This window comes from Talpa europaea (genome assembly GCF_964194135.1).
Source record: "Talpa europaea genome assembly, chromosome: X".
Classification (NCBI taxonomy): domain Eukaryota; kingdom Metazoa; phylum Chordata; class Mammalia; order Eulipotyphla; family Talpidae; genus Talpa; species Talpa europaea.
In genome coordinates, this window is record NC_140081.1 from 62364151 (window position 1) to 62387566 (window position 23416).

Below are 23416 nucleotides of genomic sequence, written 5' to 3' on the forward strand. Positions count from 1 at the left end.
GTCTCCAGGGGAAAGACAGAGATTGAGATGCCCCATCCTTTCTGGCTCTAATCCCTGGCCGCACATGCCCACTCGGCTTCCTGCTCGTTTCCGTGGCAGGGACATGCGGTGGTGGCGTTAGCAGAGAAAATGGTGGGCCTTAAGTGACTGGACTGAGGGCTTGGTGAGGGTGGCACCTGGGAATGTGGGGAGGAGTGTTTGATAGCGAGGTTCCTGAATCCAGAAAGGCGAGTACTGGGATCTGTCTCCTGGGTGCCAGTCTAAGCCTCAGCGCCCTGACTGTCCTGTCAGATGGACAGTAGCTCGGTGTGGCACTGTTTGTGGCCAGGCGAGGGGAAGAGAGGAGAAAACTGCCTGGGATTTGTGGAGGTTAGTGTGAACACAGGCACGGTCTGTGAACCGTTGAAGTGGGTAGGAATTATCCTCCATGACAGGAACGAAGGTGCCGTGGTCTGTTGGGATACCAGACAGGACTAACTAGGGGATTTCCACCCCAAAGGGGCAGTTTATTGACCAGGCTTAGCATTTTTAAGTTCGTTGTCTGTTGAAAACCAATAAAGAGAGCAAACTTCTTAATGGCTTCTTTAAATTGTTCTTTAGATAATATTGAGAAAATACAAATTGTATCAAAGAAAATTGCTTCGTTTTTGAGATAGCCTTTGCTGGGAGAAATAGTGGTTTTGCAGAAACAAGCCTTGTCTCTTCTATTGCTGGAGACTCCTAGAGATGGATTTAAAGGGAAATAGATGGTAGTAAGTTATGAATCTAGTATGGCATCTGGGGGGGGGTGCCATCTTTCTTGCCATCCTCCAGTTTTCCAGATACCACACTTGTCTGTCCATCTTGGTGAAGGAAATGATGGAGTTTGGGGGAGAAGCCCTAGAATCCTACAGGTGGTTTGAAAATAATTTGTCTCTGTCTATCCCCTTTTATTTTCCCTGCCTGTCTTTTCCACACTGCCCAGTTCAGTGTTGGGCAAGCCCCAGGCTCTGCTTGTCAGGGAATGAGTCTCTAAATCCAGTAAGTAAGGTACCCATGTCTTAAATGCTGAGATGACACAAGCACTCAACATTTACATCTCCCCCTTTTCTGTTTGTTCCTAGGTCTTCTCCTAGGCCCACAGTAGGGCTGTTTGCCACTGGAAGCAAAGGAAAGGGGGATGCTGACCTGGAGCCATGGAGGTTGGTGTGAAGGGGGGCATGCCTGGAGATACAAGAGAGGTTGGGCCTAGAAGTTACCTGAGATTTGAGAGCACTTCGGTGGCAGGCGCTTCTGCTTCTCCTACTTTCTGCCAGATTTCTGGTGTGGCCACACCCCCAACTGATTTCAGTTTAAGAAACAGTGGGAATTTAGGCTTAATGGTGGGCTGGAGTGTGACTAAGAGAAGATGAGAGAGGAGGCCATGATGTGGGTCATGTTAGCAAACTGAGCCCAGGCTCTGACAAGGCAGTCACTGGGGCCAGGGATCAGGGTATTTGTCTGTTCTACAAAGATCTCGGTCTCTATTACCTCCTGTTTGTTTACTTGTTCATAGATCTGCCCGCAGGCCTTCTGCAGGGTTTGAGATCACTGGAAGCAAAGAAATAAGGAGGAAATTGCCCTTGATCAGTATAGCCTGGTAAGAGGATGGGGGCTGCCTGGGCAGACCTCTAGGGTGGGTTGGTGGAGACCAGCATGCATGTAAGATCCGTGCCTAGACCAGAGGATTCTCAGCCTCTCCTTTCCCCGCCACCTTTCTTACCATCCCTGTCAGTTCGGTGCAGGGAGTGGGGTGAACTGAGGGGGCTAGAGAGGCAGTTTGCTAATAATATGCCTGCCCATCAAGAACAGAATCTCCACTCCCATCTGTCCCTCCATCTGTCTATCTGTCTCTAGGTCCACAGATCTCATGAGTTCATAGATCCACTTTAGGGTGTGTCACCAATCAAGAGAAGGAAAGGAGGGAACTGCCTTGGACCATTCCAGGTTGGTATGAGGGTGGGGACCTGTGGGAATGGTGACCAGAATAGGTCCAGTAAAAATCCAAGTCTGAGAGCTGCTCATTCTCTCTCATTCATCTTCAGCCCTCCCATCTTCCTTTCTACACTTCATTTGGAGTAAGGAAATGTGTATGGATGGAAGTAGCTTGGGAGAAATCGTTGGGCATTGGGGAAGATGGGGGAGGGGATAAAATAAAAAGGATGGAGAGAGAGTTTGCTAGTCATCGTCTTCTCCCACCGAGCACATCATTTTACACTTTCCTGTCCTTCTGTGTATCTATCTATATGATGCACAGAATTAGAAGAGAAGTTTTAGTCCATTTCCTTCCTCCACTTCTAGGTCCACCTCCAGTGGCGGCTGTAGTGGCCTTTGAGTGACTGAAGACCCGCGCCCTCACAGGCCTACACCCAGACCTACCACCCTCTTTCCCCAGCCTGATTGGGCTCCCCTCCCCCACACCCATACCTTGGTCGTGCCTTCAGCAGGGGTGATTACATGGGTCGCGTTCAGGAAGTGGGCTGGGCAACTGCAGGACTGGTGATCTGGGCTGGTACCTGCTACTACATTTACAAACTAACCAAGGAAAGAGTCCAGAGTGTGAGGAGGCTTGGCAGACATGGGTCCAGAGGCAAGATGGAGAGTGTGGTTGGGGTACAGAACCAGACCTTGGCCATGAGTGAAGTCATGGCTGGAACAGCGATTGAAACTAAGCCCAAGGCTGAGACTGGAGCAGAAACTGGAGCAGGAAATGGGACTGGGGCTGAAGTAGAGACTAAGGCCGCGGCTAGAGCCAGACCCAAAGCCAACTCTCAGGAAAAGACGATGGCTGGGACAGAGGCAGGGACCCAATCTGAGGTCCAAACAGTGGCTGGGACAGTGGTCGTGACAGAGGGAGTGGCTCTGAGTGACGCCGAGGACGAAACCAGGGAAATGCCTGTGAAAGAGGCAGTGACCCAAACTGACTCTGAGGCTGGGAGAGTAGTCAAGAAAGAAGCAGTGACCCAGACCAAGGCTAAAACTTGGGCACCGGTTGCCCAGGCAGACACCAAGAAAGAAGCAATGACCCAGACCAAAGCAGAAGCTCGTATGTTGGCTGAAAAAGAGACAGAAATTAACAGAGTAATGGTGACGCAGAGTGAGGCCTTGGCAGTGACCAAGGAAGTGGCCAAGATGGGTGCCATAAACAAGACGGGAATTGTTGCAGAGACCAAGGCAAGAGCCCTGGAAGAGACTGTGAGTGTGGCCAAGATTCCATCTGAGTCCAGGCCTGGTACCTCAGTTGATGTTAAGGGAAGTGATAACACCACATCCAGAGCAGAAACTGGAGTGGACATGAAATCCTGTGCACAGTCTCAGGCTGTGACCAAGGCCCAGGTTGACGACATGCCTGGTACTGGAGTTGAGGGCAGGCGGGGTCGCAAAACTATGTCTAAGGCAGGGTCTGGGGTAGATGTGAAGGCATCTACCCAGCCTCAGGTTGTAGCCAAGGCCCAGGCTGAGACCACAACTGGGGCAAAAGTTGATGCTGGGGGTAATACCAATGCCATGTGTAAGGCAAGGGCAGGGCCCGAGATGAGAGCTGCTACACAATCTCAGACTGTGGTCAAGAAACAGGCTGAGGCAACGCCCGGTGCCAAGGCTGATGACAGGGAAAATACCAGTGTGATATCTAGAGCAATGACTGGAGTTGACATAAGGGCCACTGTTCAACCTCAAACTGTTGCCAGTCCTCAGGCTGAGGCTATTCCTGATGCCAAGGTTAAAGGTAGAGGCAATTCCAATGCCATCTCTAAAACAGGGGCCAAGGCAAACTTGAGGACTGATTCCCAGCCTGAGGCTTTGCCTGAAGCTAAGGTTAAGACCAAAGGTGATCCCATTGCCATGTCTAAGGCAGGGACTGAGACAGACAGGTTGTCCTATGTACAGTCTCAGCCTATGGCCACTGTCCAGGCTGATGCCTTGCCTGATGGCAGGGTTAAGGCCAAGGATAATGCCAGTACCATGTCTCAGGAAGGGGCTGGGATAGACATGAAGGCACAGTCTCAGGCTTCTGTCAAGAACCCCTCTGAGGCCTTGCCGAGTAAAAGAGGTAAGGCTAGGGGTAAAGCCAAAGCCAAGAGTAAAGCAGAGCTTGGGACAGATGTGAAGACCTGTATACAAGCTCAGGCTGGGATCAAGCCCCAAGTTGATGCCTTGCCTGATTCCAGGGTGGATGACAAAGGTGATACTAATGCCATTTCCAGGGCAGGGACTAAGGCAGAACTGAAGACTTGTGGTCAGCATCAGGCTGTTGCCAAGGGTGAGACCTTGTCTGGTGGCAAGAAAAAGGTCAGGAACAATTCCAATGCTGTGTCTAATTTAGAGGCTGGGGCAGACACAACAGACTCTGCCCAGCCCCAAGCTGTGTCTAATTCACAAGGTGAAGCCTTGCTTGGTGGCAAGAATAAGGCCAAGGGTAATCCCAATGTTGTGTCTCAGGCAGGGCCAGGGGCAGATGCAGCAGACTCTGCCCAGCCCCAGGCTATAGTCATTTCACAAGGTGAAGCCTTGCCTGGCAGCAAGAATAAGGTCAGGAATAATTCCAATGCTGTGTCTAAGGAAGAGGCTGGGGCAGATACAACGGGGTCTGCCCAGCCCCAGACTGTGTCTTATTTACAAGGTGAAGTGTTGCCTGGTGGCAAGAATAAGGTCAGGGGCAATGCCAATGCTGCGTCTAAGGCAGGGGTTGGGGCAGATCCGACGGGCTCTGCCCAGCCACAGGCTGTGACCATTTCCCACAGCGAAGCCTTGCCTGGTGGCAAGAAAAAGGTCAGGGGCAGTGCCAGTGCTGTGCCTAAGGCAGGCACTGGAGCAGATACAACAGGCTCTGCCCCGTCTCAGGTTGTGGCCAACTCACAGACTAAGGCCTTGCCTGGTAACAAGAAGAAGGTGAGGGGCAATCCCAATGCTGTATCCAAAACAGGGACTGGGCCAGATACAGCGGACTCTGCCCAGCCCCAGGCTGTGGCCAATTTCCAGAGTGAGACCTTACCTGGTGCCAAGAGTAAGGGCAGGGGCAATCCCAATGCTTTATCTAAGGCAGAGGCTGGGGCTGACACAACAGGCTCTGCCCAATCTCAGGCTGTGGCCAACTCACAGAGTAAGGCCTTACCTGGGTCCAAAAATAAGGCGAAGGGCAATTCCAATGCTGTGTCTAAAGCAGCGACTGGGTCAGATACATTGCATTCTGTCCAGCCCCAAAGAGATACGACAGTTTCTGTTCAGCCCCAGGCTGTGGCCAACTCTCAGGAGGAGGTCTTGCCTGGCACCAGGAATAAGGGCAGGGGCAATTCCAATTCTGTGTCGAAGGTAGGCGCTGGGGCAGACGCAATAGGCTCTGCCCAGCCCCAGGCTGCATCAAATATTCCAAGTGAAGGTGAAGGCTTGTCTGGTGCCAAGAATAAGGTCAGGGGCAATGCCAATGCTGTGTCTAAGGCAGCAGTTGGGGCAGATACAGTAGGCTCTGCACAGTCCCAAGCTGTGTCTAACCCACAAGTTGAAGGCTTGTCTGGTGCCAAGAAGAAAGGCAGGGGCAATCCCAATGCTGTGTCTAGGCCAGGGACTGGGTCATGTCCATTGTTTTCTGCCCAGCCCCAAACAGCTACGACAAGCCCTGCTCAGCCCCACACTGTGGACAGCTCTCAAGGTGAGACCTTGCCTGCTGGCAAGAATAAGGTCAAGGAAAATTCAAATGCTGTGTCTAAGGTAAAGGCTGGAGCAGATACAGCAGGCTCTGCCCAGCCCCAAACTGTGTCTAACTCACACAGCGAATCCTCGTCTGGTGCCAGGAGTAAGGTCAGGGGCAATCCCAATGTTGTCTCTAAGGCAGGGACTGGGCCAGATTCAACAAACTCTGCCCAGCCCCAGGCTGTGGCCAATCCCCAGGGTGAGGCTTTGCCTAGTAAGAACAAGGTCAGAGGCAATCCCAATATTGTGTCTAAAACAGAGACTGGGACAGATACAATAGGCTCTGCCCTACCCCAGGCAGTGGCCAATTCCCAGGGTGAGGCCTCGCTTGGTGCCAAGAATAAGGTCAGAAGCAATCCCAATTCTGTGTCTAAGGTAAAGGCTGGGGCAGATATCGCAGGCTCTGCCCAGCCCCAACCTGTGTCTAATTCACAAGGCGAATCCTCGTCTGGTGCCAGGAGCAAGGTCAGGGGCAATCCCAATGTTGTGTCTAAGGCAGGGACTGGGTCAGATCCAACAGACTCTGCCCAGCCTCAGGCCATGGCCGGTTCTCACTGTGAGGCCTTGCTTGGTGCCAGGAGTAAGGTCAGGAACAAGCCCAATGCTGAGCCCAAGGCAGGGACCATGGTTTCTGGCCAGCCTCAGTCCACTGCCGATTCCCAGAGTAAGACCTTGCCTGAAGCAAAAGACAAGGCTGTACCCAAGTCTGAGGCAGAAGCCACAGGAGAAAGTGAGCTCTATGCAAATTCAGAGACCACGGCCATGCCCACTTCTGAGAATGAGAGTGGGACAGGCGCTGAGGCCTGCAGAAAGATGCAGCCCAAGATCCATGATTATTACTGGAGTGAGATTGGTGTTGAGGACTGGATTGCTTCTGAGCGATGGATCAAATTTAGATTTCAGGCCAGGGATGGTTATTGGGAGAATAGCATGTCTTGGGCTGATGATGAGAATGAAGTCAATATTGGATCTTGGGGTGGGGCTTTTGATGATGCTGCCATGAAGGCCTGGCCTGGGACAAGGGCTGAGAGTGAGGTTGGTATTGGCTCTTGGACTGGAGTTGGTGAACAAGCCAGTGGAGGGCTTTGGGCTGGGAGTCAGGCTACTGAAGCATTCTGGGCTGGCAGTCAGGCCAGTGGGGGTTCCTGGGCAGTGACTGAGGGCAAGGCCATTGGAGGGTCTTGGATTGGGGCTGAGAACCAGTCCATTGGGGGCTCTTGGGTTGGCACGGAAAACCAGGCTATTGGGGAATCTTGGGCTGGCAGCCAGGCCAGTGGAGGGCTCTGGGCTGGAAGTCAGGCCAATGAGGCATCCTGGGCTGGGGCCCAGGCCAGTGGGGTGTCTTGGGTTGGGACAGGAGCCATTGGAGGGTCCTGGACCATGGCTGAGCAGCAGGCCAGTGGAAGCACCCAGGATGGGGCCGGGATTCAAGCTAACACAGCTTCCTGGACTGAGGCTAAGGCTGGGAGTGTGGCTACTATTGGGTACTGGGTTGGGACTGTGGACCAAACTAGTGGGGGATCCTGGGTTGGGACTGCTAATCCATCTGGTGGTGTTGCCAAGCCTAGCTTTGAGGGGCAGGCCAGTGAAAATGTTTCTTGGACTACAACTGGTGGCCAGGCTAGTGGAGGGTCCACGCTGGGGCCCCAGGACCAGATCAGTGTTAGCTCCTGGCCTAACAGTGTGGACCAAGCTAGTGGAGCATCCATGCTGGGGACTGTGGTCCAGACCAGTGGTGGGACATGGGTTAGGACTGGGGAACAGGCTGTTGCAGAAGCCAGGTCAGGCTTTGTGGACCAGGCCAGTGTTGGATCCTGGCCTGGCACTGTGAGTCAGGTCAGCGGAGGATTTGTGGTTGAGGCTATCAGCCAGGTCAGTGAGGGTTCCTGGACTGGGACTAGTGATCAACCTGGTGGTGGGTCCATGCCTAGAGCTGAGGACCAGGTCAGTGGAGAAGGGTCTTTGCCTAGCATTGGTGGCCAAGCTGGTGGAGTGTCCCAGTCAGGGCCTGAGGACCAATCCAGTGGGAGGTCCTGGGCTGATTCTGGGGACCAGGCTAGTGGAGGGTTCTTGGTTGTAGCTGTGAACCAGGCCAATGGAGCGTCCTGGGCTGGACCTGGAGATCATGTCGGTGGTGGAGCAGAGCATAAATTTGAGGATCAGACCAGCGGACGAGAGTCCTGGGCTGCCAGTGGGGGCCAAGCTGGTGGAGGATCTAGGCTGGGACCTGGAGACCAGCCCATGGGAAATTCGTGGTCTGGCACTGGGGACCAGGCCAGTGGAGGATCCAGGTCAGGGCCCGAGGACCAGTCCAGTGAATGGTTCAGTGCTTGCAGTGGGAGTCAGACAAGTGGTAGCGTGTCTTGGGCTGGTGCTAGTAGCCAGGTTATTGAAGGATCTGTGTTAGGGGTTGTGAACCAATCCAGTGGAGTGTCCTGGGCTGGGGCTGGGGATCCAGCTGGTAGCTGTCACACATCTGGGTTTGAAGTTCAGGCCAGTGGAGGAGGGTTCTGGCCTGGTACTGAGGACCAAGCTGGTGGAGAGTCCAGGCTGGGGCCAGAGGACCAGTCCAGTGGAGGAAATTCCTGGGATGAGACTGGTGGCCAGGCTGTTAGCGGGCCTAGTCCAGGATCTGCAGACCAGTCCAGTGGTGGGTCCTGGGCTGACCCTGGGAGTCAAGCCTGTGGAACTTCCTGGAGTGGGGCTGGAAATCAGGCCATTAGCTGTTCCAAACTTGAATTTGAGGAGCAGGCCAGTGGAGGAGGCTCTCAGGCTGGCATTGAGGATCAAGCTGGTGGAAAGTCCTGGGCTGAGCCTATGCCTGGGAATGAGGCCAGTAGCGGGTCTGGATTGGAATCTGAGGACCCTGCAAGTGGAGGGTCCTGGGCTAGGACTGGGGACCAGGCCAGTGGAAGGTCCCATGCTGGTACTGAGATGGAGGCCAAAGATGGATCCTGGTTTGGGGCTGGGTGTGAGCCTAGTGCAGAGTCCTGGTCCTGGAAAAGGGAAGAGACCTGTATTGTGTCCAGGTCTGGAGGTCAAAATGAGGCCAGTATTGAATCCCGTTCAGGGGTTGGGGAAGGGACTGTCATTTGTTCCAGATTTGGGGCTGAAGACAAGGCCAATATTGGATCCTGGATCAGATCTGAAGAGGCAGCCTATGTGGATTCCTGTGTGGGAGCAGAGGCTGGGGCTGGGGCTGAGGTCAGGAAGGAGTCTTGGCTCTGGGATGGAGATGCAGCCACTACAGGGTCTCGACTTGGCGCTGAGAAAGAAGCTGACCTGGGGCTGTGGACTTTGGCAGAAGAAGTAGATGATGATGAGCTAAGTAGAGTGTCCAGCCCTGATATTGAGGAGATCAGTTTAAGGTCTTTGTTTTGGGCTGACACTGAGAACAGTAATGAGTTCAGATCCAAGAGTGAGAAAGATGTCAACTTTGAATATGGGGCCAGAGATAAAGCCAGCAACAAGGATAAGCTTGAGGCTGCTGGTGGAGTTGATATAAAATCTTGGTTCTGGGATGGTGAAAACAAAAGTGAGGACAATTCTGCACCTAAAACTAAGCCACCAGGGACATACCCTTCCATGGTTCCTGGGGCAGGGATGGGGTCATGGGCAGGAGCCATGTTCTGGACGGAAATGAAATTACCATACCAAAATCAGTCCTGCTATCCACCTGAAGATGAGTTCAGAAAGCAGATCAGGCCCGAGGAGAAAACTCAGTCCTTGCCCTGCCGCTGCAAACGTGAAGCTAATATGGATCCAAGAGAACTTGAAAAACTCATTTGCATGATTGAAATGACTGAAGATCCTTCTGTTCATGAAATAGCCAATAATGCTTTATATAATAGTCCTGATTGTCCGCTTTCCCATGAAGTCATTCGCAATGCAGGTAGGCTCTCAATTATTGAAAGTTTGCTCAGTAATCCCTATCCCAGTGTTAGGCAGAAAGCTTTAAATGCGCTGAACAATATCTCGGTGGCTGCTGAAAATCATAGGCAGGTTAAAACATACTTAAACCAAGTATGTGAAGACACTGTCACCTACCCCTTGAATTCAAATGTTCAGCTGGCTGGACTAAGACTGATAAAACACCTGACAATTATTAGTGAATACCAGCATATGGTTACGAACTATATTTCAGAATTTCTCCGTTTGTTAACTGTGGGAAGTGTAGAAATTAAAGACCATGTATTAGGAATGCTTTTAAATTTCTCTAAAAATCCATCTATGACCAAAGACTTGCTCATTGCCAGTGCACCAACCACACTGATCAATATCTTTAACAAGAAAGAGACAAAAGAGAATATTCTTAATGCTCTCTCACTATTTGAAAATATAAATTACCATTTTAAAAGAAGAGCAAAAGTATTCACCCAGGACAAGTTCAGTAAAAATTCCCTTTATTTCGTATTTCACCGGCCTAAAGCATGTGCCAAGAAACTTCGAGTCTTAGCAGCAGAATACAATGACCCTGAGGTGAAAGAAAAAGTTGAGCTATTATTAAGTAAGCTCTGAGTAGCCGTACGTTTCCAAACAACCTGGTTTTGCAGTCTGAAAGTAATGCACAATGTAAATTGCATTATAACTTCAAAACTAATGTTACCTACAATGGTCTATAACTAGACCATTTTATAAACACCAAATGAATTCAAGTTTGTACTGAAAATATGTGTGTTGACTTTTACCTTGTCTGGATTGAGATATTTTTAGTATGCTTCATGAGCAGAAACTGAACCGATTCTTCATAAGTAAAGGTAATCTTTGGTCCTTTGTGTGGACTTATGCTTATACATATGATACTTTATTTTTTTGTCATCAATAAAGTTGTGTGTTTTAAGCAGAAAAAAAAGACCTATCTTTCTCCTTGAGTTTATGATGCATTTAGAAAGGCAAGGTGTTTGGAAACAGAAAGATACTAACAATACCGGAGCCCCTGATCATGGCCACCTTTTCTCATCAGTGCAGAGACCGCCACTGGCACGGTGCTCAGGGCAAGTTTTATGGAGGAGGCAGAAGCTTCAAGAAGCTGGGCACGAAGAGTGGGGTAAAAACAGGGCAGAAGGACATTAGAGGAGGGAGGAGTGATGAAAAGAAAGGCATGGAGGGGGGGCTCCTGCTCCAGACAGGAGGCTGGCCTGCCTGGAGTACACAGTGTGGGGAGGGGAGTGATGGGAAGATAGTCCAGCAGTTGGGACCAGACTGAGTCCTGGAGAACTGCTCCCCACCACTGCTAAACCGAGGTGTCCTAATGTTACTCCGCCCACCCCTGGGAGACACCAGAGTCTGTCTGTCTTGACCAGAGGAATGATAGGATGCTAGGAAAGTTGTGGCTGATGTGTGAGCAGGATGGGTTGAGTTGGGGTGGAGAGAGGAGTGCCCCCTGGAGCCTGGAAAACCAGTCAGGATGATACAGCACAGTTCAGGCAGGAGATGACAAAGGAGTGAGGTGTCACTGCTGGGTGGCCTGGGAATGGTGAGGGGAAGTGGAAAGTGCCAGAACCTTGAATCAAGAAGTGCTGGAACCTATTCTGGGCACATACAGAGAGGGACATTTTTATGTTAGGATCCTGGGGGCAGTTGATAGGAAAACATCCTTTCTTGGCCAATGGAAGTGGTGGTGGCCATGTAAGTGAATATGTTAGTTACTACTTTGACATCAGAAGAAGATAGAACAGAAGAAGAATAATTTTTAGTGCTGCTATGAGATTTCTTTTGCAAGGGTGGTTAGGGTAGGGCCTTGAGGGAGTCATAGAGAGAGCTGTTGGTGTACATCCTGGAGAAGATACACCCCTCTCCTACCCAGAGTGCGGATGAGGGTGCGGGGAGAGGAGCATTGTCTGGGGTCCTGGTGGGAGCGCACATTGGTACGAGGTCCCTTTGGACACATTCCAGAAACTGTCAAGAGGTGCACGCACTTTGATCAGGTAATTCCACTTGTCGAAATGTATCCTTAGGAAATAGTTGGCTTGCATAAAGCTGTGCATCTCTGCACCGTTTTGAAGAGTGAAAATGTAAATGACCCAAGTGTCTCAAAAAAAGGCAAACTAAGGTATATCTGCACATTGAGGCATTGTGCAGCCTTTGAAAACATTGGTGAGCATCTACTTTTACTTACATGGAAAAAAATGCAGCATATAATCTTAAGTGGGGTAAAATAGGTTGCAAAAAATGCAATGCTTTTTATAAAGAAAAGGCATATACTTAAATGATCTGTATATAAAACTTGAGCATATACTCAAAATGTTAACCGTTCTCTATGGGTGTAATTGCTAGATAGATTAATAGGTGGTTTATAGTTTTGTTTTTTACTCACCTGTATTTTATGTCTTTTATATTGTGAACCAGGATTTTTGTATAATTTGCCGAAAGGAAACAGTTGGATTCAGGCTAGGCATGCCTCTTAATAGCCTTTCAGGGCCTACCGCAAACGTTTAAGTGGAGGATTTCCTATTTATGTCTTAATACTTGGAAAATATTCATTAAAAATTTAAATAAATATTATTTACCTAAATCTATAAATATAAGTGTGGTTGTTTGAAATTTTAAGTCTTTATTAACCATTTTTATTTTTTTTAACACTGCAAAGTCAGTGTTAAAAAGTTAAAGTCAGTTTCATTCATTTATTTAATTTTTCTTTACTGAGCTAACATTGGTCTACAACACTGTATATGATTTAGGGGAACAGGTTCACACCTCCTCAGTGTATGTCACCACACCACACTCATCATCAAAGCACCCACAGTCCTTTACCCCAGGCCACTTGGCCTTCTGCCCTATTTGTTTCCACCCTCTCTTCCCTCCCACTCTGATAGCTTCAATTCTGCAGTCATGTTTCTAGGAATTGTTTGGTTTATTAACCATTTTTAAAGAAAAACTCTTCTCAATTCTAATATTCTATGGCTACCAGCTTGCTAATGGAAAAAGTGATGTCACGTTTGTGGTAAATTCAGCAATCTGCTGCCCTAATCCCCTTTCAGGAATAAAGGGCTTACTATTTCAGTTGCTGGGAGAGCTGCCAGCTGCCAGCAGACAGCTCTCTGCTGTCAGCCCTCTTCAGGAATTGCCTCAGATGGAGAAAAGCACTTTCCCCCTCCCAAGGTCATACCCACTTCCTGGGGTACTTCACATCCAATCACTGATTGACAAGGCCTTCTATACCCTGAGTGGAACAGCTTAACTTCTCCCTCTGTCCAATCCTGCTTCATTCTTTTCCCTTCCACAGGTGTTGATCCCAAGAGCATTCCCTAAAAAAAAGCCCTTCCTGTTGACCTCTGTCTGAGTCTGCTCTCCAGGAAGTCAGCCTACAAGAGTTGGTACAAGAAGTGGTTCAGGAAGGCACACACTGTGATGAAATTTTGGAGATGGATCACCTGTTTCCTGGCTGGCAATGAGGACCCCACCATTGGTGGTAGGTGCAGTAGATAGACAGGTAGCAAAAGAATTATAAGACCTCACTGGGATGGCATACTGGTGAAAGGGAATGCATTAATTGGTGGCATATCACAGACATGTGAGGTATGTGTGGGAAATATTAAATATAAGAAAGGTCAGTATACTGTGTGTCTATTACTAAGCTTGATTGACCTCTACAAACAAATAATGAAAAGCTAAATTAAATTAATCAACAATTAAAAGCCATGTGGTGGCTTAGGAGTTAACTCCTGGTGGCCTAGGAGTTAAGTCTCAGTGCTATCACTGCTATGGCCTGATACCATCCCCGGCCAGGGAGCTAACACTCATGGCACAGCTGACCTGTCCTGTCTCACCCACTGCTCCCTTCAGCATTTCAGTAGATCCACCTGTTCTGCTCCCCACTCTGCCTCTGGTGAATCCCCTTACCCCTGCATCTCTGGCCTACACCCCAGTTCTTCTATGCAAAATAAAATTAAATAAAAGTAATGTGTGAAAGCCAGAAAGCTTCATTCATACAATACAAAGTGGTTCTAGTCTCTTTCAGGTAGAGAGTAGAAAATCTGGGGCCCAGCCCAGGACTTATTGAAAGCAAGCTTCAAAGAAAGTAAAGTCCCAAGGAATGAGATGCTGACACATAGGATGGAGACATCTGGATTGATGTCCCTTAAAATCTTGTGTCCTGAGATTTCCCCAAGCCCTCCTTCATTCATAAATGTCCACTTTCCCTTTTAAAGGTGAATGCTCCATTTACTTGAATATTCAGAGTCCTTTCTCTTATAACATGTTTCTCTCAGAATTTTCCCCTACCTCCCCTCCTGGATACTGGGTCTATACATGGGATTAAGTTAACAGCAGAACCTTGTGCTGGACCTAGTAAGGAAGGAAAGGGACTAGCCCAACAAGGAGCTTCAGACCTAGACAATGTGTACTAGAAGGTGCTGAGGTAGTAACTTGGGACTGAATTCTGAGGAGCTTGATCAATGGACCTGGAATATAAAATTATTGGAGAGCTAATTGATTGGAGAGGTCTCTTCCAAGATACAGGATTTAAAACCATGACACAGACCTCAGGAGAGCATGAGAACTCACTACCAAAATGAATTCTCAAAGTATGGAAAAAAATAATGGCCTACATTAAGTGAGGTATGAATGCCAGGGTTGCCAGAGCAGGTGTGGGAGAAAGTATTAAAGGCTTAAGGAAGTGAATGATATACTATAAATATATTACATAAGGCCAGAAAACCCTCCAGAGGGCCATGTTCTGCTGGAGTACCCAAGGAACATGGCATTTGCCAAAGCTATAAGGGACATGCAGGTAACAGGGACACTGACATCACTAAGAGGTTCGGTGGTGGCTCACCACTGCAGGCCAGGGCTCAGAGGACTGCTGGTAGAAATGGGGATGGCTTGGAAACCATTGAGGCAAGATGACTGCAGTTAAATGTCAGAAGTCAGGTGGATGCAAATGCTATAATGCACTGCGGGGCCAGGGTGGCAGGAGAAGTGACCTTTAGGGAGCTGTAGAAATGGCTAAAAGAGCACAGAACCACTGGTGAATAGATGGGTCAGAGGTAGTTAATAGAATGAGTGGTCAGAATAACACAGTGCTTTGGGGAAAATCGGCAGCCAACAGTTTATTCAAGCTGTATAATCAAAAGCAATTAAAGATGGCAAGAGTCTGACCATCACAATCACTTGCCTAGTTTCTGGCCCTAAATCAGTGTTTGATCCAGAATGCACTGTTTAAAGGAGAGACTGGGTGCCCCAAAAGACCCTACAATACATGAACAGTAAGGATTCCTTTGGTCCTTCCATCTGCTCAGCTATCTGTACACTGGGGAGAGAGGAATACTCAGGCATTTTTGAGGACTAGTAAACACTTGTTCAGAGTTGATACTGAGAGCCAAAGACTAAACATGATGATGGGAGCCCAGTATTTTATGGGTTCCTGACTGAGGTCGGGTTCACAGTGGTTCCTGGGTCCATTGACACATCTGGTGATTATTTCCCTCGTTTCTGGATGTATAATTGGAATACACATTTCGATAGTTGGTACATTTTGATGTTGATTCATTAGCCTGTGGAGTCAGAGCTATAGATTGGTGGGCTTGGTATGTGGGTATCAGCAAGTATAGCAATTCCAGTCTAAGAAAGCCAAATCAAATTCCAGTCTAGGAAAGGGTTGAGAGTTTGGGGTCACACCACTAGGTAATCCACCAAGACCCTAAGAATGATGGGGATCTGTAATTAACAGTGAAAGAGGGAGATGATCATTAGCGGCTTTAAGACCACCTGCAAAGTTGGGGTACATAGCTTGTCTTAAGTTTTCCCAGGAAGAGAGGCCCACCAGATCCCTGGAAAGAGCTGATCTCAAAACTTACATGAAGTGGATCTGGGAGGCACAAGAGGTGGACTGTAGTGGACACTGAAATGCCCTCTCCAGAGCTCCTTTTAGCAATTTCTTCACTTTCTTTGTAAATATAGCAGGTTGGGCATGTTCCATCAGAGAGCCCTTGGCTGTCAGCCCCCTACAGCGGTTGCATCAGCCCAAGGGAGTTGTGTTAGTCAAGATCGTACCCCATTCTCAAGGTGGCCCACATCCAATTACTTATTGACACTGTGTATAAAGATCTGGACTTCTTGACCCAACTCAAGATAGCTCAGAAATTTCATCCTCTCTTCGGAATTCCCTATGGGATATGTTGCAGCATTACATTGGTAGTGCACTGAAATTTGATTTCTCCATTTCATTCCTGCCTCTTTCCTCATTTTCCTTCTGCAAGTATCGATCTCAGGAGCACTCTCTAATCTCCTATATACTCTAATCTTTATCCCAGAATCTGCTTCCAACATATGATAATGTCTTCACAGGTTACATCTATCTTCTCTCTCTCTCTCCATTCACCCATCCTAAAATCAGGAGAAATATAAGTTGTTTAATATTCTCAATCTCCATGTGCAACTGTTGAAAATACTGCCCTAACTTTTTTCATTATCTCTGGGACCACAAACTGGAAAATAAAGATAAGCAAGAAAATGGACACTACTAGGAAATGATAGTTGATTAAACAATAATCTACTGCATTCTCTTATCTGAGAAGGCTTTGATAAGTTAGCTTGTTTTTTCTCTTCCATAAGTGCTTCCACTGTTCAACTCTTCCCTACAGTCTGAAAGAATACTGTCTCTTATGTAAGCAGTGGCACGATCTACAAATCTTCGTGGCACTTGGATACAGTTGCTTTTTTTTAGAGGACACAGGGAAACAGAAGTGGAGAAGCATTTTCCTGGATTCTGAACAGTGACAAAGTACAGATGTTCAGGGTCACTAGTTGTGCTGTGCTGACAATAAGCACCAGATTCCATGTGACACAGGCATCCATGTATTTTTTAAGTGTGTGTGTGTGTGTGTGTGTGTGTGTGTATGGGGGGGCTAGAATGTGTGCCCTTCAATGCATGGGGTTAGGGGGACCATTGTACTCGTTTCTAAGGGCAACGCTGATGCTACAACAGCAGTGTATAACATTCCTAGATGTTTTGGAGGGTTAAGTGATCTTACAGCCAGTTTTGGGTCTAACTATGGCCCCAAGTCCCCAGATTCTTACATTAGTGCTTTTGTCGCAGGTTCAAGGGACATGGGTTGGTTTAAAGTTTTGGGTACAGTGGCCTCTCTGGGTCATGCACATATGAGGAATCATTCAACATCATTTTCAGAAAATGAAAATGCAGTCTTTCCCTGGCAAAAAGACTTATTTCTGGGAATGACGTAAGTGACTGACCCTTAAGACAAGGCAGTGTAGAGGCAAGAATGCAATTTAGACTAAGAGAAGAAGGGGCAAGGGTATTTACATTTCTCTTCCCCTTCTACTTTTAAACATGAAGAAGTAGGTCAGGTAGGGAAGGGAATGGATTCTAGTTTGAGCTCTCAGTTTGTGGTGCCTCTGGGACTTCCAAGTGGAGATGTTCGGTGTTCAGTTGAAAGGTGTGGAACTGGATCTAGAGAAAGTATCTGGCTAAAGTGACATATTGTGGATGACAGCTGGAACCAGGGAATAAGGCAGAGAATCCCAGTGAGTGGTACAATTGAAAATCTCAGGACAGAACTCTGAGGAAGCCAAAAAGGAGTGCAGAATTGAAGCAGAGTTCAGCCTCCCAATAGTATTGCAACACAAGTGTGTGGACATTCTTTTGTTTCCCTTTTAAAAAATTGTGATAAAGTGCAGAAATTATTTACCGTCTTCACCATCTTTAAGTGCCCAGTTGATTGATATTAAGTACAGTCACATTGTTGTGTAGCTGTTAACACTGTCCATCCCCAGAAATCTTTTCATTTTCCCAAACTGAAATTCTGTCTTCATTAGACAATAGCTCCACATTGTCCTCTCCCCCTCGGTCTCTGGCAACCACCAGCTACTTGAGGTGCCTCACATAAGTGGAATCATACAGTATTTGTTCTTTTGTCGCTGACTTGTTTCACTTACTATAATGTCCTTGTATTAAGTTCATTTGGGCTGCTAGAACAAAATACCACAGACCGGGTGGCTTAAGCAATAGGAATTTATTTTCTCAATTCTGGAAGCCAGGAGGTCCAAGATTAGGTGCCAGCAAATTTGGTTTCTGGGTGAGTTCTCCTCCCAACTTGTAGATAGCTGCTTTCTCACTGTGTCCTCACTTGGCCTTTCCTTGGTACAAACGCCCAGAGAGACAGTAAGTGAACTCTCTGGTGATATAATAATCCTATGGATCAGGGACCCCACCCTATGACCTCGTTTAGCCTTAATTACTTCCTTAGAGGCCCCATCTCCAAATAGAGCCATACTGGGGTGGTTAGGGCTTCAACATACCAGTTAGGGTGAGATACAAACATTCAGTTCATAACAGTCCTCAAGTTTTCTGACCTTTTCAGAACCTGTTTTTTTTAAAATGCAATTTTCATAGTTAAAGACTATATAGCTTTAATCAGCGACATCAAAAATCTAGCAGAACTTTTCTTTTTATTTCCCCACCTGAAACTTCTGCTCTCCAGAAACTATCATTTTCAAGTCTTTTAACAATTTCTTCTGGTATCATCTCTGTATTTCTAAGTGACTTGTTTATACTTTTATTTCTTGATTTTTTTTTTACATCAGGCATATTTTCTATAATGAAAGGATTTGGCTGTTAGGTACCTCCCACCCCATATGCAAGTACACTTCTCCCAGTTTGGTGTTGCTGTATTTATTAAATCACTGTATTTTTAAATCAATATTCAGTGTTTATGTTATATCTATGTAAATGTTATTCATAGCTGAGCCTTGAAAAAAAGTAGTTAAGAGCATAGACTCTGCCACTTGGCTTTAAGTCTTGGTTTTGTTACTTAATAGTTATGTGATCTTGGGCAAATCTCTTCATCTCTAACTCATTTTCCCCATATTTAGAATGGGAAAGATAATAATATCTATTTCATAGCATTGCTGTGATGATTAAAAGATTAAGCACACAGAGTGGCACTTGGGGCATACTAACTGGCATATATTACAAATTATTGATATTTCTTATGTACATTTTTGTTTTTCCTGAAGTTCACCATTGCCTCATTTTTAGTTTCCTTAGTTTTATATGTATCTATAATGAATTCATCCATAAACTTATTTATGGACTATAAAACTCCTTTTGATATCGTCAAACACCATAATAATATAATCCATTAGTTCTTGGATCCCTCTATTTTCCTGCTCCAATCTGGAAGATTCTTTTTCAGGTCTAATATCTGGGTATTATCTTGGGGATTTCCTTGTATCTTACTGGAATTTTCATCTCTCTTTCATGTTGGATCTTGCTTTCACTGAATCCCATGCTTTCCTCTGGCTTGGTTCACTACTGCATTTTCATGGAGTTCCTCAGGGTTTCTGAGAAAAGATGTATAGGATGTAAGTACTTTGAGGGATTGCATGTATGAAAATGCCTCTATTCTACCCTCACTCATGAGGTCTTGGTTGAAATAGCTTCCTTCAAAACTTTAAAAATTTCCTTTTTAAATGAAAATTATAAGACTTATGAAAATGAAAAATGTTTGTATGTAGTTTATAAAAATATTTATATAAGACTTGTATATTACTTTGCTCAGGCTGTCATAACAAAATACCTTAGACTGGGTGGTCTGAAGAATAGAAATTTATTTTTTCATGCTGGAAGCTAGAAGTCCCAGGTCAAGGTACCATCAGGGCTGGTTTCTGGTGAGGTCTTTCTTCCTGCATTGTAGATGGCCACCTTCTTGTGTCCACACATAGTCTCTTCTCTGTACATACATGGAAAGAGTGAAGGGAGGGTCTGGTGTCTTCTTTTTTTTAAATAAAATTTTATTGATTTACAATGCTACCTAACTTTCAGGAGTACAGCTTCACACCTCTATATGTGTATAAGCTTCACCTCACTCACCACCAAAGTTCTAGTGCTATTCCCACTGTTCAGTTGACCTTATTCTTTCCTCCCCTACCCTTCCCTTCTCCCTCTGGCAGCCACTATAATTTTCACAGAGTCTAAGAATTATTTTGGTGTGATTTATTATGTAGAATATAAATAACCAAAGGAAACAAACTATAAATCTTCCTCTTTTTATAAGGACTCCAGCCTTATCACATTAGGGCCCCACTTGTAATGCCTATTTTAACCTTAATTGCCTTTCTAAAGGAAGTTCCAAATATAGCCACTTTGTGAAATAGGACTTCCACATGGATTTTGTGGTCACACAATTCAGCCCATAGCAGCTCTCTATGAAAAACAGCAATAACCCTATATCTCAACTATATTTCCCACTCTCCCAAAGCAGTTACTTTCATGTTTTTTAATTGAATCTGTTGGTATCATTTACCTGTTTCTAAATAACATGATTATATTGTTATTTCTTAATTTTTGAGTTTTACTGACCCCCCCCCACTTTGACAGATGGGAGATTTTGTTTTATACACCCCCTCTGCTCATTCTCATTGCACATCTCCACAGTTTTTATACCCTGCCCTCCCAATTGTTATATCCTTATTGTTGGTAGATTGGTAATATTTTTAACTTTGTAATGTTCTTAACAGTGGAATCACATAGTAAGATTATTTTTCTTTTCCTATATATATATATATATATATATTATCAAATGCCTTTTAATTTCATAGACAACAACATGATGCATATTATATTGTATGTTGTATTAAGAAACACACAGTAGTTTTGCAGTACAATTTAAAAATGTATACAGATTGGAATAGAGGTTAAACACTGGAGAACCAACAGTACTTTTGAACTTTAAATTGCATACATAACTTAAAATTCCAAGAATGGTCAATCAGAAAAACTTTCTTACCATAATAAAACAGGATACTTTGAGATGCATTTTTAATTTTTACTAAACAAACTATATAAACAGCTAAAGTAATCATTAAAAACTCAACATTAGTGCTTGCTTACACAACTCATATACTAAAATTTGAATAAACAGAGAAGATAACATGCAACTTTGTGAAGCATTCCATAGTTTTCAGAAGAAACAATGTGGGCAGGAGAGAATGGAATGATGTTATCGAAAAACTTAAACATAAAACTGCCAACCAGTAATACTATACTGCAAGGCTCGCCTTTATTTTTTTTTTTTTAATTTTTTTAAAGGTTAAGGCTCTCCTTTAGATATAGGGAGAAATAAAGGCCTTCTCAGACAAAGAAAAACTGGAAGAGTTTGCAAAAACTAGATACTCTGTCCAAGAAATATTGAAAAGAACTTTAGTATCTAAGGTCAAATAGAGAAATACACAAAGAGAACTGAAAAAGGAAATAGATACAGCCACAAAAGTAAAGGTAAAATGGCAGTAACAGACTTTCATATATCAATCATCACTTTAAATATTAATGTACTAAACTCACCATTTAAAAGACACAGAGTATCTAGATGGATTAGGGAACAGAATCCAACCAGCTGCTGTCTCCAGGAGACACACCTGAGCTCCAAGGATAAAAATAGGCTCAAGGTAAAGTGTTAGAAAACAATCCAACAAATGAATGGGACCCAAAGGAGGCAAAGACAGTCAGATTTATATTAGACAAAGTAGATTTCTGATTAAAAAAGGTAAAAAGAGACAGGGATGGACACTACATAATGATTAAGGGAAAATACCTCAGCAGAACATAACATTTATTAACATATACTTGCCAAACAAAGGAACATCAAAATATATCAGGCAATTACCATGAACTCAGAAAACAAACATTAGAAAAAAACACATTTGTGGTAGGAGACTTCAATACCCCACTCTCAGTAATGAACAAATTAATGAGACAAAAAATGAACAGGGACATAAAAGCTGTAAAGAAAGAATTAGATCATATGGACCTAATAGACAACTATAGGACCCTGCACCCCACATAAACAGAATATACATTTTTCTCAAGTGCACATATGACATTCTATAGAACTGACCACATATTGGGCCACAAGACAAATATCAACAAATTCATGAAGATTGAGATCATACACAATATCTTCTTGGACCAAAAAGTTATCAAACTAGAATTAAACTACAGGAAAAAAAAAGCAAGGAAAACCTCTATTATATAGAGACTGAACAACACACTACTGAAAGATCACTGGGTCAATGAGGAAATCAAAGAAGAAATAAAAAAATACCTCGAGATAAATGAGGACACAACCTTCCAGAACATTTTGACACAGCAAAAGCAGTACTAAGAGGGAAGTACATAGCAATATGGGCCCACATTAAGAAAGAAGAAAGATCTAAAATAAACAAGCTTATCTCCCAACTCAAGGAACCAGAAAGAGATTAATAAACAAAACCAGAAGCCAGAGGAAGAAAGAAAATGATAAAAATTAGAGCAACAATAAATGAAATAGAAATCAAAAGGGCAGTCCAAAAGATCAATGAAACCTAAGCTGTTTCTTTGAAAACATAAACAAAATAGAAAAACCTCTAGTTAGAATCACAAAAAAGTGGGGTGGGGGTGGGGGACTGAAATAAATAGGATTAAAAAAATGAAAGAGAAGTTGCAACACACTGCAGAAATTCAGAGGATAATAAGAGATTATTATGAACATTTATATGCAAATAACTTAAACAACCTAGGTAAGATGGACAGAGTCTTAGAATTATACAATTATCCAAGATTAAATACGGAAGAAATGGAAAACCTGAACAAACCAGTCAAGCAAGAGAATTGAAACAATAACCAAAACTCTTCCTCCCACCAAAAAAAGTCTGGGACCAAAAGGCTTCACAAGTGAGTTCTACCAAATCTTCAAAGATGAATTAATACCTGTCCTGCTCAAACTCTTTCAAAAAATTGAGAAAGAAGGAATACTCCCACCATTTTTAATGCGGTCAACATTGTGCTAATACCAAAACCAAACAAAGACAACACAAAAAGAAAAAAACACAGACCAATTTCCCTGATGAACACGATGCCAAAATCCTCAGCAAAATCTTAGCAAATTGAATTCAAAAATGCATGAAAAGGATTATACATCATGACCCAGTGGGATTAATAGCAGGGACAGAAGGATGGCTTAACATCTGAAAATCCATCAGTGTAATTCACCACATCAGCAAGAAGGAAGATAAAAACCACATGATCATATCAATAGATGTTGGGAAAACATTTAACAAGATTCAGCTCATTTATGATGAAAACCTTTGAAGAACTGCAAATAAGTGGAGCATATCTTAACATAATAGAAGCAATATATGACAAATCCACAGCTAACATCATTCTCTATTGTGAAAAATTAAAATCCTTTCCACCACTACCATTCAACATAGCACTAGAAATCTCAGCTAGAGCAATTAGGCAAGGGAAAGATGTAAAAGAAATACAATTGGGAAAGAAGTAAAACTATCATTATTTGCAGATGATATGATAATATACATAGAGAAGAACCCTAAAGATTCAACAGAAAAACTAATGAAAACAAACCAGTTCAGTAAATTCAGGCTAAAAATCAGCACACAAATATCAGTTGCCTTGCTATATGCAAACAGTGAGCTGGAAGAAAAAGAAATTCATCCATTTACAATCACAATAAAAAATTAAGTACCTAAGAATAAACCTAAAAAAGGAGGTGAATGTCCTGTACAATGGAAACAATAAAGCATTGTTAAAAAGAAATAGAAGACAAAAAGAAATAGAAAGTTATCTCCTGGCTCACATTCCAGAAGTATCAACATTGTCAAAATGGCCATCCTACCCAAAGCAATTTACAGGTTTAATGCAATCCCAACCAAAATTTCAATGGCATTCTTCAAAGTAATGGAAGAAATACTA

The 23416-nt window shown here is 44.7% G+C and overlaps 1 protein-coding gene across 1 annotated transcript; it reads left to right on the plus strand.

Moving 5' to 3' along the window:
- Nucleotides 1-2475: 2475 nt before the first annotated feature.
- Nucleotides 2476-10224, plus strand: ARMCX4 (armadillo repeat containing X-linked 4; the record flags this gene model as incomplete). The annotated part of the gene is made up of 1 exon (XM_084258957.1): nt 2476-10224. The coding sequence occupies one exon, from the start codon at nt 2476-2478 to the stop codon at nt 10222-10224; it is 7749 nt and encodes a 2582-aa protein (XP_084115083.1).
- Between the last annotated feature and the right edge of the window lie 13192 nt (nt 10225-23416).